General features: G+C 46.6%; 1 protein-coding gene across 1 annotated transcript; it reads left to right on the top strand.

Annotated features, from left to right (window-relative positions):
- The first annotated feature begins 1,287 nt into the window (after window positions 1–1,287).
- Window positions 1,288–6,205, top strand: MSX2 (msh homeobox 2). The gene is made up of 2 exons (XM_007951665.2): window positions 1,288–1,666; window positions 5,781–6,205. The coding sequence occupies exons 1-2, from the start codon at window positions 1,288–1,290 to the stop codon at window positions 6,203–6,205; spliced, it is 804 nt and encodes a 267-aa protein (XP_007949856.1).
- Window positions 6,206–13,537: the final 7,332 nt, after the last annotated feature.

Here is a 13,537-nt window from a genome sequence, read left to right on the forward strand (position 1 = left end):
CTATTTGTCTCATAAATCGCAAGATATTCTCCTAGATATAGGAAAAGGCAACTATATCTGGAAAGTAACTTGAAGTAATAAGTACTGGCCCCATGGCCTGAGAAGCCAGCCTCTGCGCACTGGAAGCATGCTCTCCACTTCCAGGGACAGAGGTGATCATCACAACTCTGAGACATAAGGAGGGATGGGGTGGGGATATCTGATTTCTTTTACAATCAGTGCAATGGACAAAAATGTGCTTCCCCAGTAAGAGACACAGGCCTGGGTTGAGCAAACTTGGAATCCAGCCTGAGATTTGGAAGGGGAAGGGAAGCTCTATATATTATCCGCACCTCCCATCAATTTCGAAGGTAAAACTGGCATGCAAATACATATGACAAACACACGCTTAAAAACAAACGCGCGAACACACATTTGCACGCAGTCTTGGAAAAAAAGATCGGATCCAGATTTCGCCCAGAGAAGAAATTCAGGAGAAAGAAAACATATAGAGTCCAGGTTTTTATGCGTGTGCTGGTTTTGCGTTCGAGTGAAAGACCTGAGGACGCCTGGTTGAAATTCCCCAGGCCGAGTTATTTGGGAGTCTCTGGCTCCCTCAGTCTCTTCTTCTAGAGGAACCAGGAATAATAGTAATGGCCATCGCTATTGTTCGCTTGCCTAGTGCAAGGCACTCTTTTAAACGCTACACATGTGTTATTTCCCTTGGCAGGGATCCTGGCCCTTATTTTTCAGTGCTGACTCCTAAAGTGGTCAAGTCAGTTCAGTTTCGGCGCATAGCAGGAGCCAAATAAGTTAATAAATTAATGCTGAGTAAGTTAATGTCAGTTGCGGATTTTGAACGCGTTTCGGCTGCAGGACAGGGGGCACCGAGTACCTTTTAAAGAAGGGTCAAAAGAGATAAGAAATAGTACTCAGCGAACTTCCTCTTTAAATAATCAGCCTTAATTACGCCTTGGACTTTTCAGTTTTGGTGTGATTATAACCCTTGAGGGATCGCCTAATAACAACTTTGCTGACTGCGCCTGTAATTAACTCCTAATTTATTTCAAACAGGAAAAAAAAAAAAAAAGGCCCTAGACTTTTCCGGGGCAGCCAATAGGAGACGAGTATCTGTGGCGTCAGTGCCAGGGCCGGCGCGGATTGGCTGAGTCTTGTCTCCCACTTCCCTTTGGAGGAAAAGCTCGGCTTCTGGCGCGCCCCTCCCATCTCCCCCCCAAAAAGTTTGAGTTGCTGCTTCCAGGTTGCGAGCGGAGTCCGGCTTCGGGAGCTAAGTAGGACAGAGAAGTCATGGCTTCTCCGTCCAAAGGCAACGACCTGTTTTCGTCCGATGAGGAGGGCCCGGCTATGGTGGCCGGGCCGGGCCCGGGGCCCGGGGGCGCCGAGGGGGGCGCAGAGGAGCGCCGCGTCAAAGTCTCCAGCCTGCCCTTTAGCGTAGAGGCGCTCATGTCGGACAAGAAGCCGCCCAAAGAGGCGTCCCCGCGGCCGGCGGAAAGCGCCTCTGCTGCGGCCACCGTGCGGCCGCTGCTGCTGCCGGGACACGGTGCCCGGGAAGCGCACAGCCCCGGGCCGCTGGTCAAGCCCTTCGAGACTGCCTCGGTCAAGTCGGAAAATTCGGAAGACGGAGCGACGTGGATGCAGGAACCCGGCAGATATTCGCCGCCGCCAAGTGAGTGAGCGCCGGGGCAGGGGAAAGGGGTGCGTGAAGTATTCTGGAGGGAGCTGGGAGCGGATGTGCCCTGATGGGGGTACCGAGACCCTTCTTCAGTATACTTCCTGGAAAGCAAGACAACAGTTTGTTGACTCCTTGTTACACTGGGAAGTCAGTGCGGCAGAAGCATCAGCCCCTGGATCCGTGTCCGCATTCCCTGGCAGTACTGGCTGGGCTTTGAAGAGAGACCCCCAGCTGAGTTTACTGGCTCGCTCGGTTGAGGGTTTTTCCAGTCACTTAGCATATTTTTGTTTCACTGTCCACCTGGGGCTTTGGGGAGTGAAGGGATCCACATTTAATGAACATTCAGCATATAGCAGGTACGGGTATCTTAATCTTTCCTTTCAAAACTCCCAACTACCCTGCGAGGTGCGGCTCATTTTCAAGACGAACTAACTGAAGTCTAATCCGACAGTGGAGAAATTGTGGTCTTTATCGTGGGATCCGCGGGTGTCGAAGCCGGATTTCATGAAAAGATAAGGGCAGAGACAGATTCTGTGAGGACATGTCTCTGTGTACTTCGCGCAGCCAGCTCCTCACTGGCGAGGTTCAAAGCTTCTCCTGTCGCGGGCAGGGGTCAGAAACTCTAGGACTTGGCTTGCCTAATAATAATAATTAACAGCATTCCAACAGCACTGGAGAGTTTACAAAGCAGTTGGTGTTCATTACTTCGTCGGATCGTGGCCTGAACCCCGAAGTGTAAGGAGAGAAGTACAGGGTTTGGTAATCTTCTCTAATAGATGTGAACACTATGTCTTTAAGGGGACTGAACTTGCTTGTCCCAGGTCACCAACAACCACTGAAATGAGCTCAGGGTGTTGATGTCTAATCTGTTCTTTTGAGGATCCTTTGATCCTCCTAGGCAGAGTGCTAAGCTGAGTCCCCCACCTACACCCTATGTTCTGCCCAGTGAGGCTAGAGGGCTGAGTCAGGCCCAGTAGGACCTGCTTAGGACCCCCCAGTTCTTTAGTCATTTGAAGAAATCATTCCCTATAGCTCCTTTGACTCCTATATATTGGCCTTTAAGACCTCTGCCCCCTACCTTCAGCGCTACACTGTAGAGCTCTCTGGAGGAACATTCTCTAAAGCCCAGTGAATCACAACTTTTTCCATTTCCATCATTCAGCTCTCCAAGACTGAGATGCACAGTATTTTGTGAACAAAACAAGGCCCCATACCACCATCAGTGGCTGTCCCCTCTGGCAGAGTCTGTTAGAAACCGAAAGACTCAAAGGGCAAAGAGATTAAGGACTCAAAGAATTTAAACTCACGTTTGCACAGTGCTTTACTGAACTCTTCACCGTATTATCTTATCTGATCTAGGTACATTGTGGCCACCTCTCCTTAACAGATGAGGGCCTTACTGCAGCATTCAGAGAAATGGGAGTGAGCTGGGTTTGGGCTTGACAAAAAGAGCTAGGGAACATTTAATGATCACCTTCCAGGTGGCAGATAGGGCTCTGGGAACTCTAATGTCATCTAAAATGTAGTTCTCCAAACCACAGTGAGGGGATTCAAATTATTTACCCATTTTATTGATAATGAATGGGGCTCAGGAACATTAAGGTACTTAATTTGTTTAACAGATATTGAGTGCTAATACATTAAGGCCTGGGGCCATTCCCACTAACACATCAAAGATTCTAACCCTTTCTGGCATTCATAGGCCTCAGGGGTCTCAAACAGCAATTCCCTACTTATACTGTAACCATCCCTGCCCTTTACCTCAAACTTCCCAGTCTGGGTAAGCGATCCTTGGACCCTAAATATGACCTTCTCCAGAGAAGAGCCTGAGTTTTTGATGAAGGGATTAATTTAACACAAAAAGTGAGTTGTTGGTGTTTGGTGTCTAAAGGAGGCAGGGGGAGTCCTGTGGTCTTGAGGAGCTCCAGAGCGCCAAGTGACAGGTCCTCGGGCAGGAGGGAGCCAGCCACCAGCCGCCAGCCACGGATCCCGCCTGGGCCTGGTTTTGTTATTTGGAGGAAGTAGGATAAATGCTGTTTTGCTTTCTATAATCGCATCCTTCCTCTGGCTGATTTAGAGTGGGGTTGGGGGGAGCATTGGGAGGAATCCTTGCGTTTTATGGCTGTGATTCACAAGTGCGATCTCCATTCCCAGGATTTCATAATTCAAATGCAGTCCCAAGGAGCAGCCAGGATTATTATCCTGCCCCAGGCAAGAAGATACTTCAAAAGCCCCATGTAGAGCAGAATAAGTGTAGACACTAGGAACTTGCTATATGAGCTGAGACACCTGGGTCCTCTGGACAGCCAGGCTGGGTTTGTGAAGTGTGAGACTTTTGCGGGTCTCAGGCAGTGTTGTGAGTTTATTTGTAAATTAACTAGGCGCCCCTGCTTGTTTAGGGATTAGTATATGCAAGAGTATAAACTTCTGTAGCATTTTCTTTATCCATCACTTCCCCCAATTGCTTTTTTCCTTTTTTCTAAATTGATTGCAGAACCCACTACTGTGCTCTCATTTTTAGTGTCTTAAGGGATGGTTAATAATTTGACAATAGGACAAATCCATCTTTTATTGGAACTGGAGGCAGGGTTGGAACTTGGGCTGTGTCACCCTTAAGTATAAAGTGTAAACTCTTTCTTGGGCCACCAAAGTAACTAAACAAGAAATGCGACATTCTCCCCATGAGTATATTGGAGTTACTACTGTGGCTACATTTGGGAAATTAGCATAGCTCATAAAAGCCAAATGCGGAAAATTAATTGTTTAGTATTCTATCCCCATACCTCCCCTGCCGCATTGAGGAAAAAACAAACCCAAAGTTAGTTGATGCTGTAAAATGACAAGGGATGTCCCAGTCCTGTGACTTCTTAAAATTGAATCCATTTTAAATACGGAGTCTGGATACTGTTGACATAATTTTATTTTGCTTGTTACTCCCTACTTCTAAATTCTGGAGACAAACTAATCATTTACACATTTGCTCCAAAACCATAGAATGAGGAGAGGAGATGACTAAGATGTCAACACATGCTCTCAATTCGGAGGCAGCCAGATTTCCCCTGACATTTACATTTATGGGCGAGCTAATTTTTCCCTCCTTCTTAGTAAAGTTTATGTTACAGCAGCACTCGGCCAAGAAACTTACCCCACGTACAGATCTATAAAATGATGTTCAGGTTTTATAATCTGTAGATGGGATGGAATGACAGCTGTGTGGTTGTTTATTGCATAGGGCTGCCCCCAAATCCAAAGATTCTATTAATTCACTAAAGACCTTATCTGCACCATTATCCTTCATAAATAGGCTGAAGCAATCCAATTTATCCAGGTTCAGAGAGGGGAGACCAAAGGAAATAGCTAAACCAGTTTATAAGGCCCTTTTAATTTTCCTTCTGTGTGACTTAGAGTATCCAAGGGAACTGAGGATTATCGTGACACCCTCTCCTATTTTAAAAACGAAAGAAATTAAGCTTAAAAGAGAGGGGTGGGGTTTTATTTTTCAGAGAACACTCAGCAAGCTTGATTAATTAGAGGGGGATCTGTTGATATATATTCTATTTCCATGACTCAAAGGCTGTTGTTGATTGTCTGTATAGAACAGCTCTATTATATCATTAAATTACCTTTTTTTTCTTGGTAAAGATACTCATTTTTTTCAGCAAGCAATTGATCCATTTAAATGTCCTTTCCCACCCCTCCTCCCCCCAAAAAATAAACAAACATGGTTTTGACAGAAGTACCTTTTTGAACTAGAGTCCCTGTGGGCTGCAAACAATTGAGCACTTAAATACTAACCTAAGGGTTGTTTGTGCAAACCCACCCAGAGTTTGGAACTCTGGAAGAAAGGCCTTTTCAATCTGCTTTTGAAAAGTCATAGCCTTGAAAACTCTATGGAACATAGTTCTACTTTGATGCACTTAGGGTCATCTTGAGTTGGAATCAACTGAGTTGGTTTTTGTTTTTACCTTTTTGAAAGATAAAACCAAAACATCATATATATTATTTATATTCTTAATTGTTTTCAGTTTAGAGGGAAGACCTGCATGTACTAAAGAGGAGAGAAAAGCCACTTTTATTTTGCTGATTGCCTCTGATCTCTGTTCATTAGGACATATGAGCCCCACCACCTGCACCCTGCGGAAACACAAGACCAATCGGAAGCCTCGGACGCCCTTCACCACGTCCCAGCTCCTGGCTCTGGAGCGCAAGTTCCGGCAGAAACAGTACCTCTCCATTGCAGAGCGCGCAGAGTTCTCCAGCTCTCTGAACCTCACAGAGACCCAGGTCAAAATCTGGTTCCAGAACCGTAGGGCCAAGGCGAAAAGACTGCAGGAGGCAGAACTGGAAAAGCTGAAAATGGCTGCCAAACCCATGCTGCCCTCTGGCTTTAGCCTCCCTTTCCCTATCAACTCGCCTCTGCAAGCAGCGTCCCTCTACGGGGCCTCCTACCCTTTCCATAGACCTGTGCTCCCCATCCCGCCCGTCGGACTCTATGCCACACCAGTGGGATATGGCATGTATCACTTATCCTAAGGAAGACAAGATCAATAGACTCCATGATGGATGCTTATTTTTAAAAGGGTTCCCCTCTCCAAGCACGCAGTACCAACCAAGTGCTCCTGCAAACCCTGCCCTGTGCACCACCCTAAGCAGCCAGGCTGACAGGGCTCCATTATATAGTTTGAATTGATGTTGTTTAGGCTAGAGGCACCAAGCCCTGTTTTTTGGTGTACTCTTCCAGACACCCCATTCTCCTTCCGCAAAGATTGGCTCTGACAGTTTATATATATATATATATATATATAATACATTTTTATAGAGCTGACGTAAAAATACAAACTATTTTGAAAGGCAAAATTTATGTACATCTCTATATATACACTATATATATATTATATATATAATGTGTGTGTGTGTATATATATATATATATATTTATGTGTGTGTGTGTATATATATATATATATCACCTTCCTAAAAAAAGACTGTTAAAGTCCACTTCTTGCTTTTTTTTTTTTTAATGGGGGAGACAAAATAGTTGCTAAAATGAGTCTGCAAATTTGCTGATTTTGATGGGGGTGATTGACTTCTTACAGAAAACAAATACTAGAATTAGACACAATGTACATAGAAAGTAGATAAGGAGAGATTCCTTGAAGTGAAGGGAGCATGTCACATTTTTGCATTTCTAGGTGCCTAAAAAAATTCATATTTGGCTCTATTTCTCCCCTTCTCACCACATTGTTAAAAAAAGATTTACTTTGGTGTCTTGCTTTGCTTTTTAAGATCAATAAAAGGGGGATGAGAAGAATCCTGTGAATGCCTGGGGGTAAGGAGGAAAATGGGGATACTACCTAATTCCTCTTCAAGGCTGTTGCTCAACTCCAGATAATTGGAGAGCGAAAAGTTAAAGCATGTCAGGAGGAATTGAGGGTTTCTGTGAAATACTTGGTATGTCAATCCTTACACACTGCAAAGGTGATTTTTTTTTCCCCCTAGGTGGGATATGGAATAATTATAAGCTTAAAAAAATGAATATCTTATAAACATTGACTATATAAGTATTTTTGAACACTTGATAGATTCAGGAAAAAAAAATCATGCTTTCTCTGTGTGTGTATCTATTTTAAGTGCTAAACTTATTAGAAAATTTATATACTTTTTAATATGTTGGGGGCAGAGGGTAAAGCCATGTTTCGACTTGCTAAAAATGGTGTTGTCAAACAACCCATTTAGCTCCCTGGTATTTCACCTTTTTATTCACCACGCCCCCACCCCCCTCTGGCCGTCCCACTATATTTACATCCCTTTGAAAGGGTGCCTTGTACAATTTTATATATTTTATTGAAGAGTTATTTCGTATCTCTTACTCTGAATTAAATTAAACATTTGTTTTATTGCAGTTAAAGTTTGTCCAAACTCACGATTATTTTAAGAGGCGCTTTTTTGGTTTTCTATTTTCTCTGCTCTTAGCTGGGCTTAGCCCAAAAACGCCACCCAAATGGGTGGGCAGGTGTTTTTATTATTTTAATTCGAATAAATCAAGAGTTGCTGCCTGATTCAAGCCATTGGGACAACTGAAAATTATGAAACACTTTGAAGTGTTTGCTCCAGTAGTTTGTGTTACTCATGGACTAGAGGTGGAATTGCTCTTAGGTGTTTTGCAAACTATGGTAAAAGAGAGTTGAGAAGAAGTGGCAGGGCAGAGGAATCATACAAGGTTCTGAGTAGTTTGCACAGATCAAGGGAAAATCTTGATGTTCAAATCTGCCCGAAAGCAAAACAAATTTAAAAGTCGAGTATAAAAACCTGTAGTTTTTTTTTTTTTTTTTTTTTTTTTTTTTTTTGCAAAAGGAGATGGTGACTAAAGGCATTCACTGGTTTGGGGGATGGATACCGGCTGCCCTTTCAGGAGTGTGTCAAATCTTATTCCATTACCAATCCTTTCTCCTCCCAAGGAGATGGGCCTGAACAAATGCTCCTTTCTGCTTGAAGCGGGAAGGTGATTTTTTCGTTCTAGCTTCCATTAGGGTCCAGCCTCCCCTTCCCACTGGATACAGGAGGGGAGCCAGGTTGGGGCTTGAAACATCACCATTAAAATGGGACGGTTGGGGAAGGCTGCGAAGGATCTTAAACTCAGCTTTCATTTGAACAAATAATTCAGCAGCGACGAATTCAGCGGGAACTGAGGGCAGAAGGGAGTGAATGAAAACTTACTGATGCAGAACTGCGAGGTGGGGATAAACTTTGGCACCTGGCACCTACTAGGGCTGGCGCTTTCGTCTCGCGTTACTTTGTGCCCACGCGCACTTTGCAGGTGTGTGCCGAGGACCTTCGTTTTCGGGTCGCGAAACTTGTCTCAGAGTGCACACACTTCACGCGCCGGCGCACCATTCAAACCTAGGGGCCTACTCCGCAGTTGGGGACCTATTTTTCTTTTGCTCTCCGCCGCCGCTCTTCTGAGTTGCCAGAGCGTCCCAAATATTTCCAAATAAGAGCCTTTGCCATCCTGGTGGGTCCCCAAGGCCCGAACTCTAGATCCCGGCTCGGAATCCCGCGCTACTTCTTTGAGGGATGCATTTTCCAAAAGCTAAACCCCTTCCTAGTTTCGTCATCAGCCGCCAAGTTGGAACCCTAATTAGCCAGTCCACCGAGCTTCCTTCCCGGCGCCGCTTGGACCGCGCAGCCTCGGGCGATCTCCACCGGGGTGGGGGAATTAGGAGACTCGGGCTCCGAGTCAGGGCTCAGCTCACCCAGGAGAGGTCGCGATCCTGGGAGTGCGACTCGGAGAGTCTGTGGTGCGTCTTGAGAAGCAAGCAGGGTACATAAGAATCTGTCTAGGTGACAGCGAATTGGGCGCAAATTCTGAGTTCGTTGTAGGTGTTGGAAGTAAGAAGAAGCATTGAGACTCAGAAAAGGAATTAAAACACAACTCACTTCCAGAGATACGAGGTAGTCAAAGGGTACAGAGTAGAGGCTGGGGCGTGTTGGCCAGGCCCTCACAACTGCCCGGGGCAGTGGGGTCGGGTGGCGCCCTTGCTTTGGGGATTCTCACCGAATACCAGGTCCCAGGTTCGGTTTGCTGTCGCCAGGTCTGGGCCTCGCTCAGCTTGATCAGATACGTTAAGTGTTTCAGAGGCCAGAATTACAAGCTACCTCTGTCACCGGAAGGCAGCCTCAGGAGGACCAAGCAAGGGTCGGCGCAGCCCGGCAAGGTACATTAAAGCGGAAGGTGCCAGGGTGCGGGCTTGGGACATCCTCAGAACTCCTTGTTAGAAGCCTGGTACAAAAATCTATCCGTCCTTTTGGACTTTGGACGCTTTTCCTCCAAAACTTTCCAGAAAGACAGCCTCTGCTTTCGGGAAATAGCAGGGGTCATGAAGAAAAATCACATTTATTGAGCCACTGAGATGTGTCAAGTGCAGAAGGACCGTTTTCTCACAGGTGATCTCATATAATCATTACACGATGGTGGGAGGGGAGATATTATAAATGCCATTTTGTAGTTGAGGAAACTGAGGCCCTGAGAGGTGGCTCACTTAGGATCACAGTGCAGGTGAGGGACGGTGGAATCCAGGCCTAAGTGTGAGCAGAGGAGGTGGCCATTAGCATTGGCAAAAGTAGGCCCTAGAGGAGCTAGCTGTCTCAGAAATGGTCCGTTCTGCCTGAGGAGCCCCCACATTCCCAAACCCTGGGAGCCCCAGGTCTGGAACCTCTCTTTGGACCCCCTTCCACTGTCCATTGCTATGAGGGGACTCCTGAAGGAGGGCCCCAGCTCTTTTAGCACATGGACCTGAGGCACAGCCTGAACCCCAGAACCCTGCCTTGGCAAGGCTGGGGCAAGGCCAGCAGGAGGTAGGTAGTGAGGACCTGGCAGAGAAGGCACTGGGGAAATGTCTGCCTGACCCGACTGAAAAGAGGATCCCTGTCTTTGAGCAGAACCTTGTCTGACCGAATGAAAACTCCCACGGCCATTCTTTGCTATAAAAGCCTCTCATTTGCCACGGGTTGGAGAGGCCATTCCCCAACCCCCACTCTCTCTCCACTGCTGGCTTTGGAACGGCATAAACCTCATTTATAAAAGAGCCCACGTCACACACCCCTCCCTGAAATCACAGGGCCAGCTTGATGAAGTTGCTTGTGCTGTTTCCCCCTTCAGTGTAATCACACACAAAATTTTTTTTTTTTCCTTCTTCTTCCAGATTGGAGATGCTGTAGGCCTTTTCAACTAAGTAAAGTGGCTTGAGCAACGCAAAAGCCTCAGTCATCTCCTGGACCCCTCTAACCCTCTCCCCCCCCCCCGTAACCCCTCTCACCTCCTCTCTCCTAAGTAGTAAATAAAAAGCAGTAAAATTAGTTTCCAAACCATCCTGCTTCAAAGCAGAGCCCAGGACCAGGCTTCCCGAATCCTGAAGGCTGCCCTGATAAGGTTTGTAATAATCAAATCCAAACTCCATCCACCTCCTCTGACTCCTTCCAACCTCCTCCGGACCCCTCTGCATTTGTTGATGAAAACACTTTGATGTCCTGAGTCCTCCAAACAATTATTATTATAATTTTAAACAACCTGGTATTTTCCATTACTAACGGCTCGGGCTTTGAAGTTACACCTCATAATTTCCTAAATTAAATAAATCATTTTAAGTTTGCACTGGGAGGCTTTTAATAGCAGAGAAAGGAATATCATTATCTTATTGAGACCCAATTGTGGTGGCTCCAGTTTGGCTGTAGCTAGGGGCAAAGTAGGCTCACTCTAACAGACATACTTTATTAACCTCCCATAACTCTTGAAAGAACATTTTTATATTTTCTTTGATTTCCCCCCTCCCTCTCTTGTTTAAAGCTGTCCCAACCTTTAATTAGTGCCTAATATGAAAAGCATTATTTTTTTAATGCTATGTAATTTACCAACGGCAACAGGCCAACTTAACAATTGTTTATTAGACTTGGTTTTTCACACAGGGCAAAGAATGCCGCTCCAAACCCAACTTTTCATGGGTGGTTGCACTAATTAATACAGTGTCTGAGGCTCCTAGGGGTTTTTTTAATATTGAAGCCGATGGGGGCGGAAGGGGGTTTTAGAAGTCCAGCTCCTGCCGACGTTCTCGCTCGATTTCTTTCATGCTGTTTTGATCCTGACTGTGGAGTCAGCACAGACAGAAACTGTTCCCTGGCTCCGGGAGGCTTCGGGATCCCGAGGCAACGGCCCCTGGAACCCCCAGCATCTCCACTTGTGATTTATGGCTGGTGGGCCCCAGGGCTTGGGGTGCTCACTCGGGACTCAGACCTGGAGGGAGGTGGAGCTCGCTTGATGCTGGGGTTGGGACAGGACAGGTTCAGGCTCCTTGGGGCAAATGCCAGATCTCTCCAGCACCCGGTAGCACTTGGTTCTGAGTGTAGAAGTTGCTGAATTTGAGGCCGGGGGGCTGCCATGGGGTTAGGGTGCAGCTAGGGATAAACCCAGGCCAGCTTCCTTCACATTTTTTACTTTCTTCTACATTTTTTCTCCTCCATTTTTCCCATTCTTCCGTGTCTCATTCCTTTTCTTTTTCTTCTTTAAATTCTGCTGTTTATCCTCCTAATCTCCCTCAATCCCCTTTACATTTCTTTTTTTTGTTGTCCTTCCTTTATTTTTCACTCTATCCCACTTCTGTACTTTTCATGTCTATCTCATTTCTGTACTTTTAAATGTATTTATTTCCCCCTGGCTTCTTAGTGTTAATACAACTTCTTTTCGTGTTCTCATATGTAACTTTCTCCCCGACTCCCATTTTCTTTCTTCTCTCTACTTTTTCCTCTGTCACTTGGTTCCTCCATTGCGTCTCTAAATCTTTTCGTATTTCCTTTTTTCTTATTCTGACCGTGTCCTACTTTTCTCCTTCTCATTCTCTTTCTATTCCTCCCCGGTTCCAGCGATTTCGTGCCCAATTCCGGGAGTTCAGCCCGGAGGGCCGTCTCGCTCTTCTGGGAGCCACGCGCCCTGCGCGGAGCCTCGGCGCTGGGCTCCTCGCCACTGCGTCCCTTTTGGCGCTCTTCCTTCTCCTGCTGCACCTGGCAAGCAAGTAATGGAACGATCATTGCGCAGGAAGGGGGCACCTCACCCAGATACCTCATGGAACCGTGGGCATCGTGGGCGAGAAGGGCAGGGTCGGGCGAAAGTTCGCGTTCCTGCGCGCGGCCCCGGTCGCCCCGCCCGCCGCCGGCCGCCCGTTTGAAGTCTCGGACCCGGCAGGAATGCGGCCGGGTTATCAATCACCCAGCTGGATCCCGAAGGTCCCGGCCTAATCACATTTAATTGCTCGTGGAGGCCCACTCTCGCCCCGGGCCGGCCGCCGCGCTCAATTACTCCCCAAATACCTGCCATCAATAAATGCGCTCTGACACTGGCCCGGCCCACTCTGCTGGCCCAGGAGATCGCAGCCGACCAGGCGCCCTCACTGCCCCTCGTCGTTAAACTTACACCTCGACTCCCAGAGAAGCAAGCCAAGCAGATAATAACAGTCCCTTTTTTATTGAGCGCTCCCCAAGTGCCAGATACGATTTACACCCATCAGTCCGTAGAAGTATCACTAGCGGCTGAGAGATGGCATTACCCTCTGTCTGAATTAAGTGTCAGGTTAACGTGTCTAACATGGTAAAGGTCGGCAGTAACCTAACTGGCGCAGGACACTATGACCCTTCCAGTCTACAACCTATTTACAAAAGCACGACACAATAGTGCCTCCCAGAGGTCGGAGATTTACCTGAGTTCCCCGGCACTCAGGTGTGCTGACTAGCAACTTATGCCAAAAACAACAAAACAAATCAAAACAAAACAAAACCCAGTGTATTGTCACCAAGTCAGTTCCTACTCAAAATAACCTTATAGGACAGAGTAGAACTGGCCCTTAGGATTTCCAGGGCTGTAGATCTTTGAAGGCAGACTGCTTCATCTTTCTCTCTTGGAGCTGCTGGTAGGTTTGAACAGCCAACCTTCTGGGTATCAGCCAAGTGCTTAACTACTGTGCCACCAGGACCCTTTCATCTTAAGCCAGGTGTTTCTTATAGGAGCTTATTTGTTCCCTTTGCCAATTTATTGAAGTTGTTGCTATCGTGTGCCGTCCAGTCAATTTTGACTCCATATGACAGAGCAGAGTAGAAATGTCCCACAGGGTTTTTGAGGCAGTGAGTTTGTTTTTTGAGTTTTTAAAATCTTTAGCAGATTGCCAGGTCTTTCTCTCGCAGAGTCTCTGGGTGGGTTTCAACTGCCAACCTTTGGGTTAGCAGCCAAGCTCTTAATGGTGGGGTCAAGTAGGCACTCTTATTCCCATTTTCTAGGTGAGGACACGAGGGCCTGAGCCTGATGTGAGCTGGGTTTAGGCTTGC

The sequence above is a fragment of the Orycteropus afer genome, unplaced genomic scaffold, assembly GCF_000298275.1.
Source record: "Orycteropus afer afer isolate SDZICR_OR568_19922 unplaced genomic scaffold, OryAfe1.0 scaffold00306, whole genome shotgun sequence".
Lineage (NCBI taxonomy): Eukaryota > Metazoa > Chordata > Mammalia > Tubulidentata > Orycteropodidae > Orycteropus > Orycteropus afer.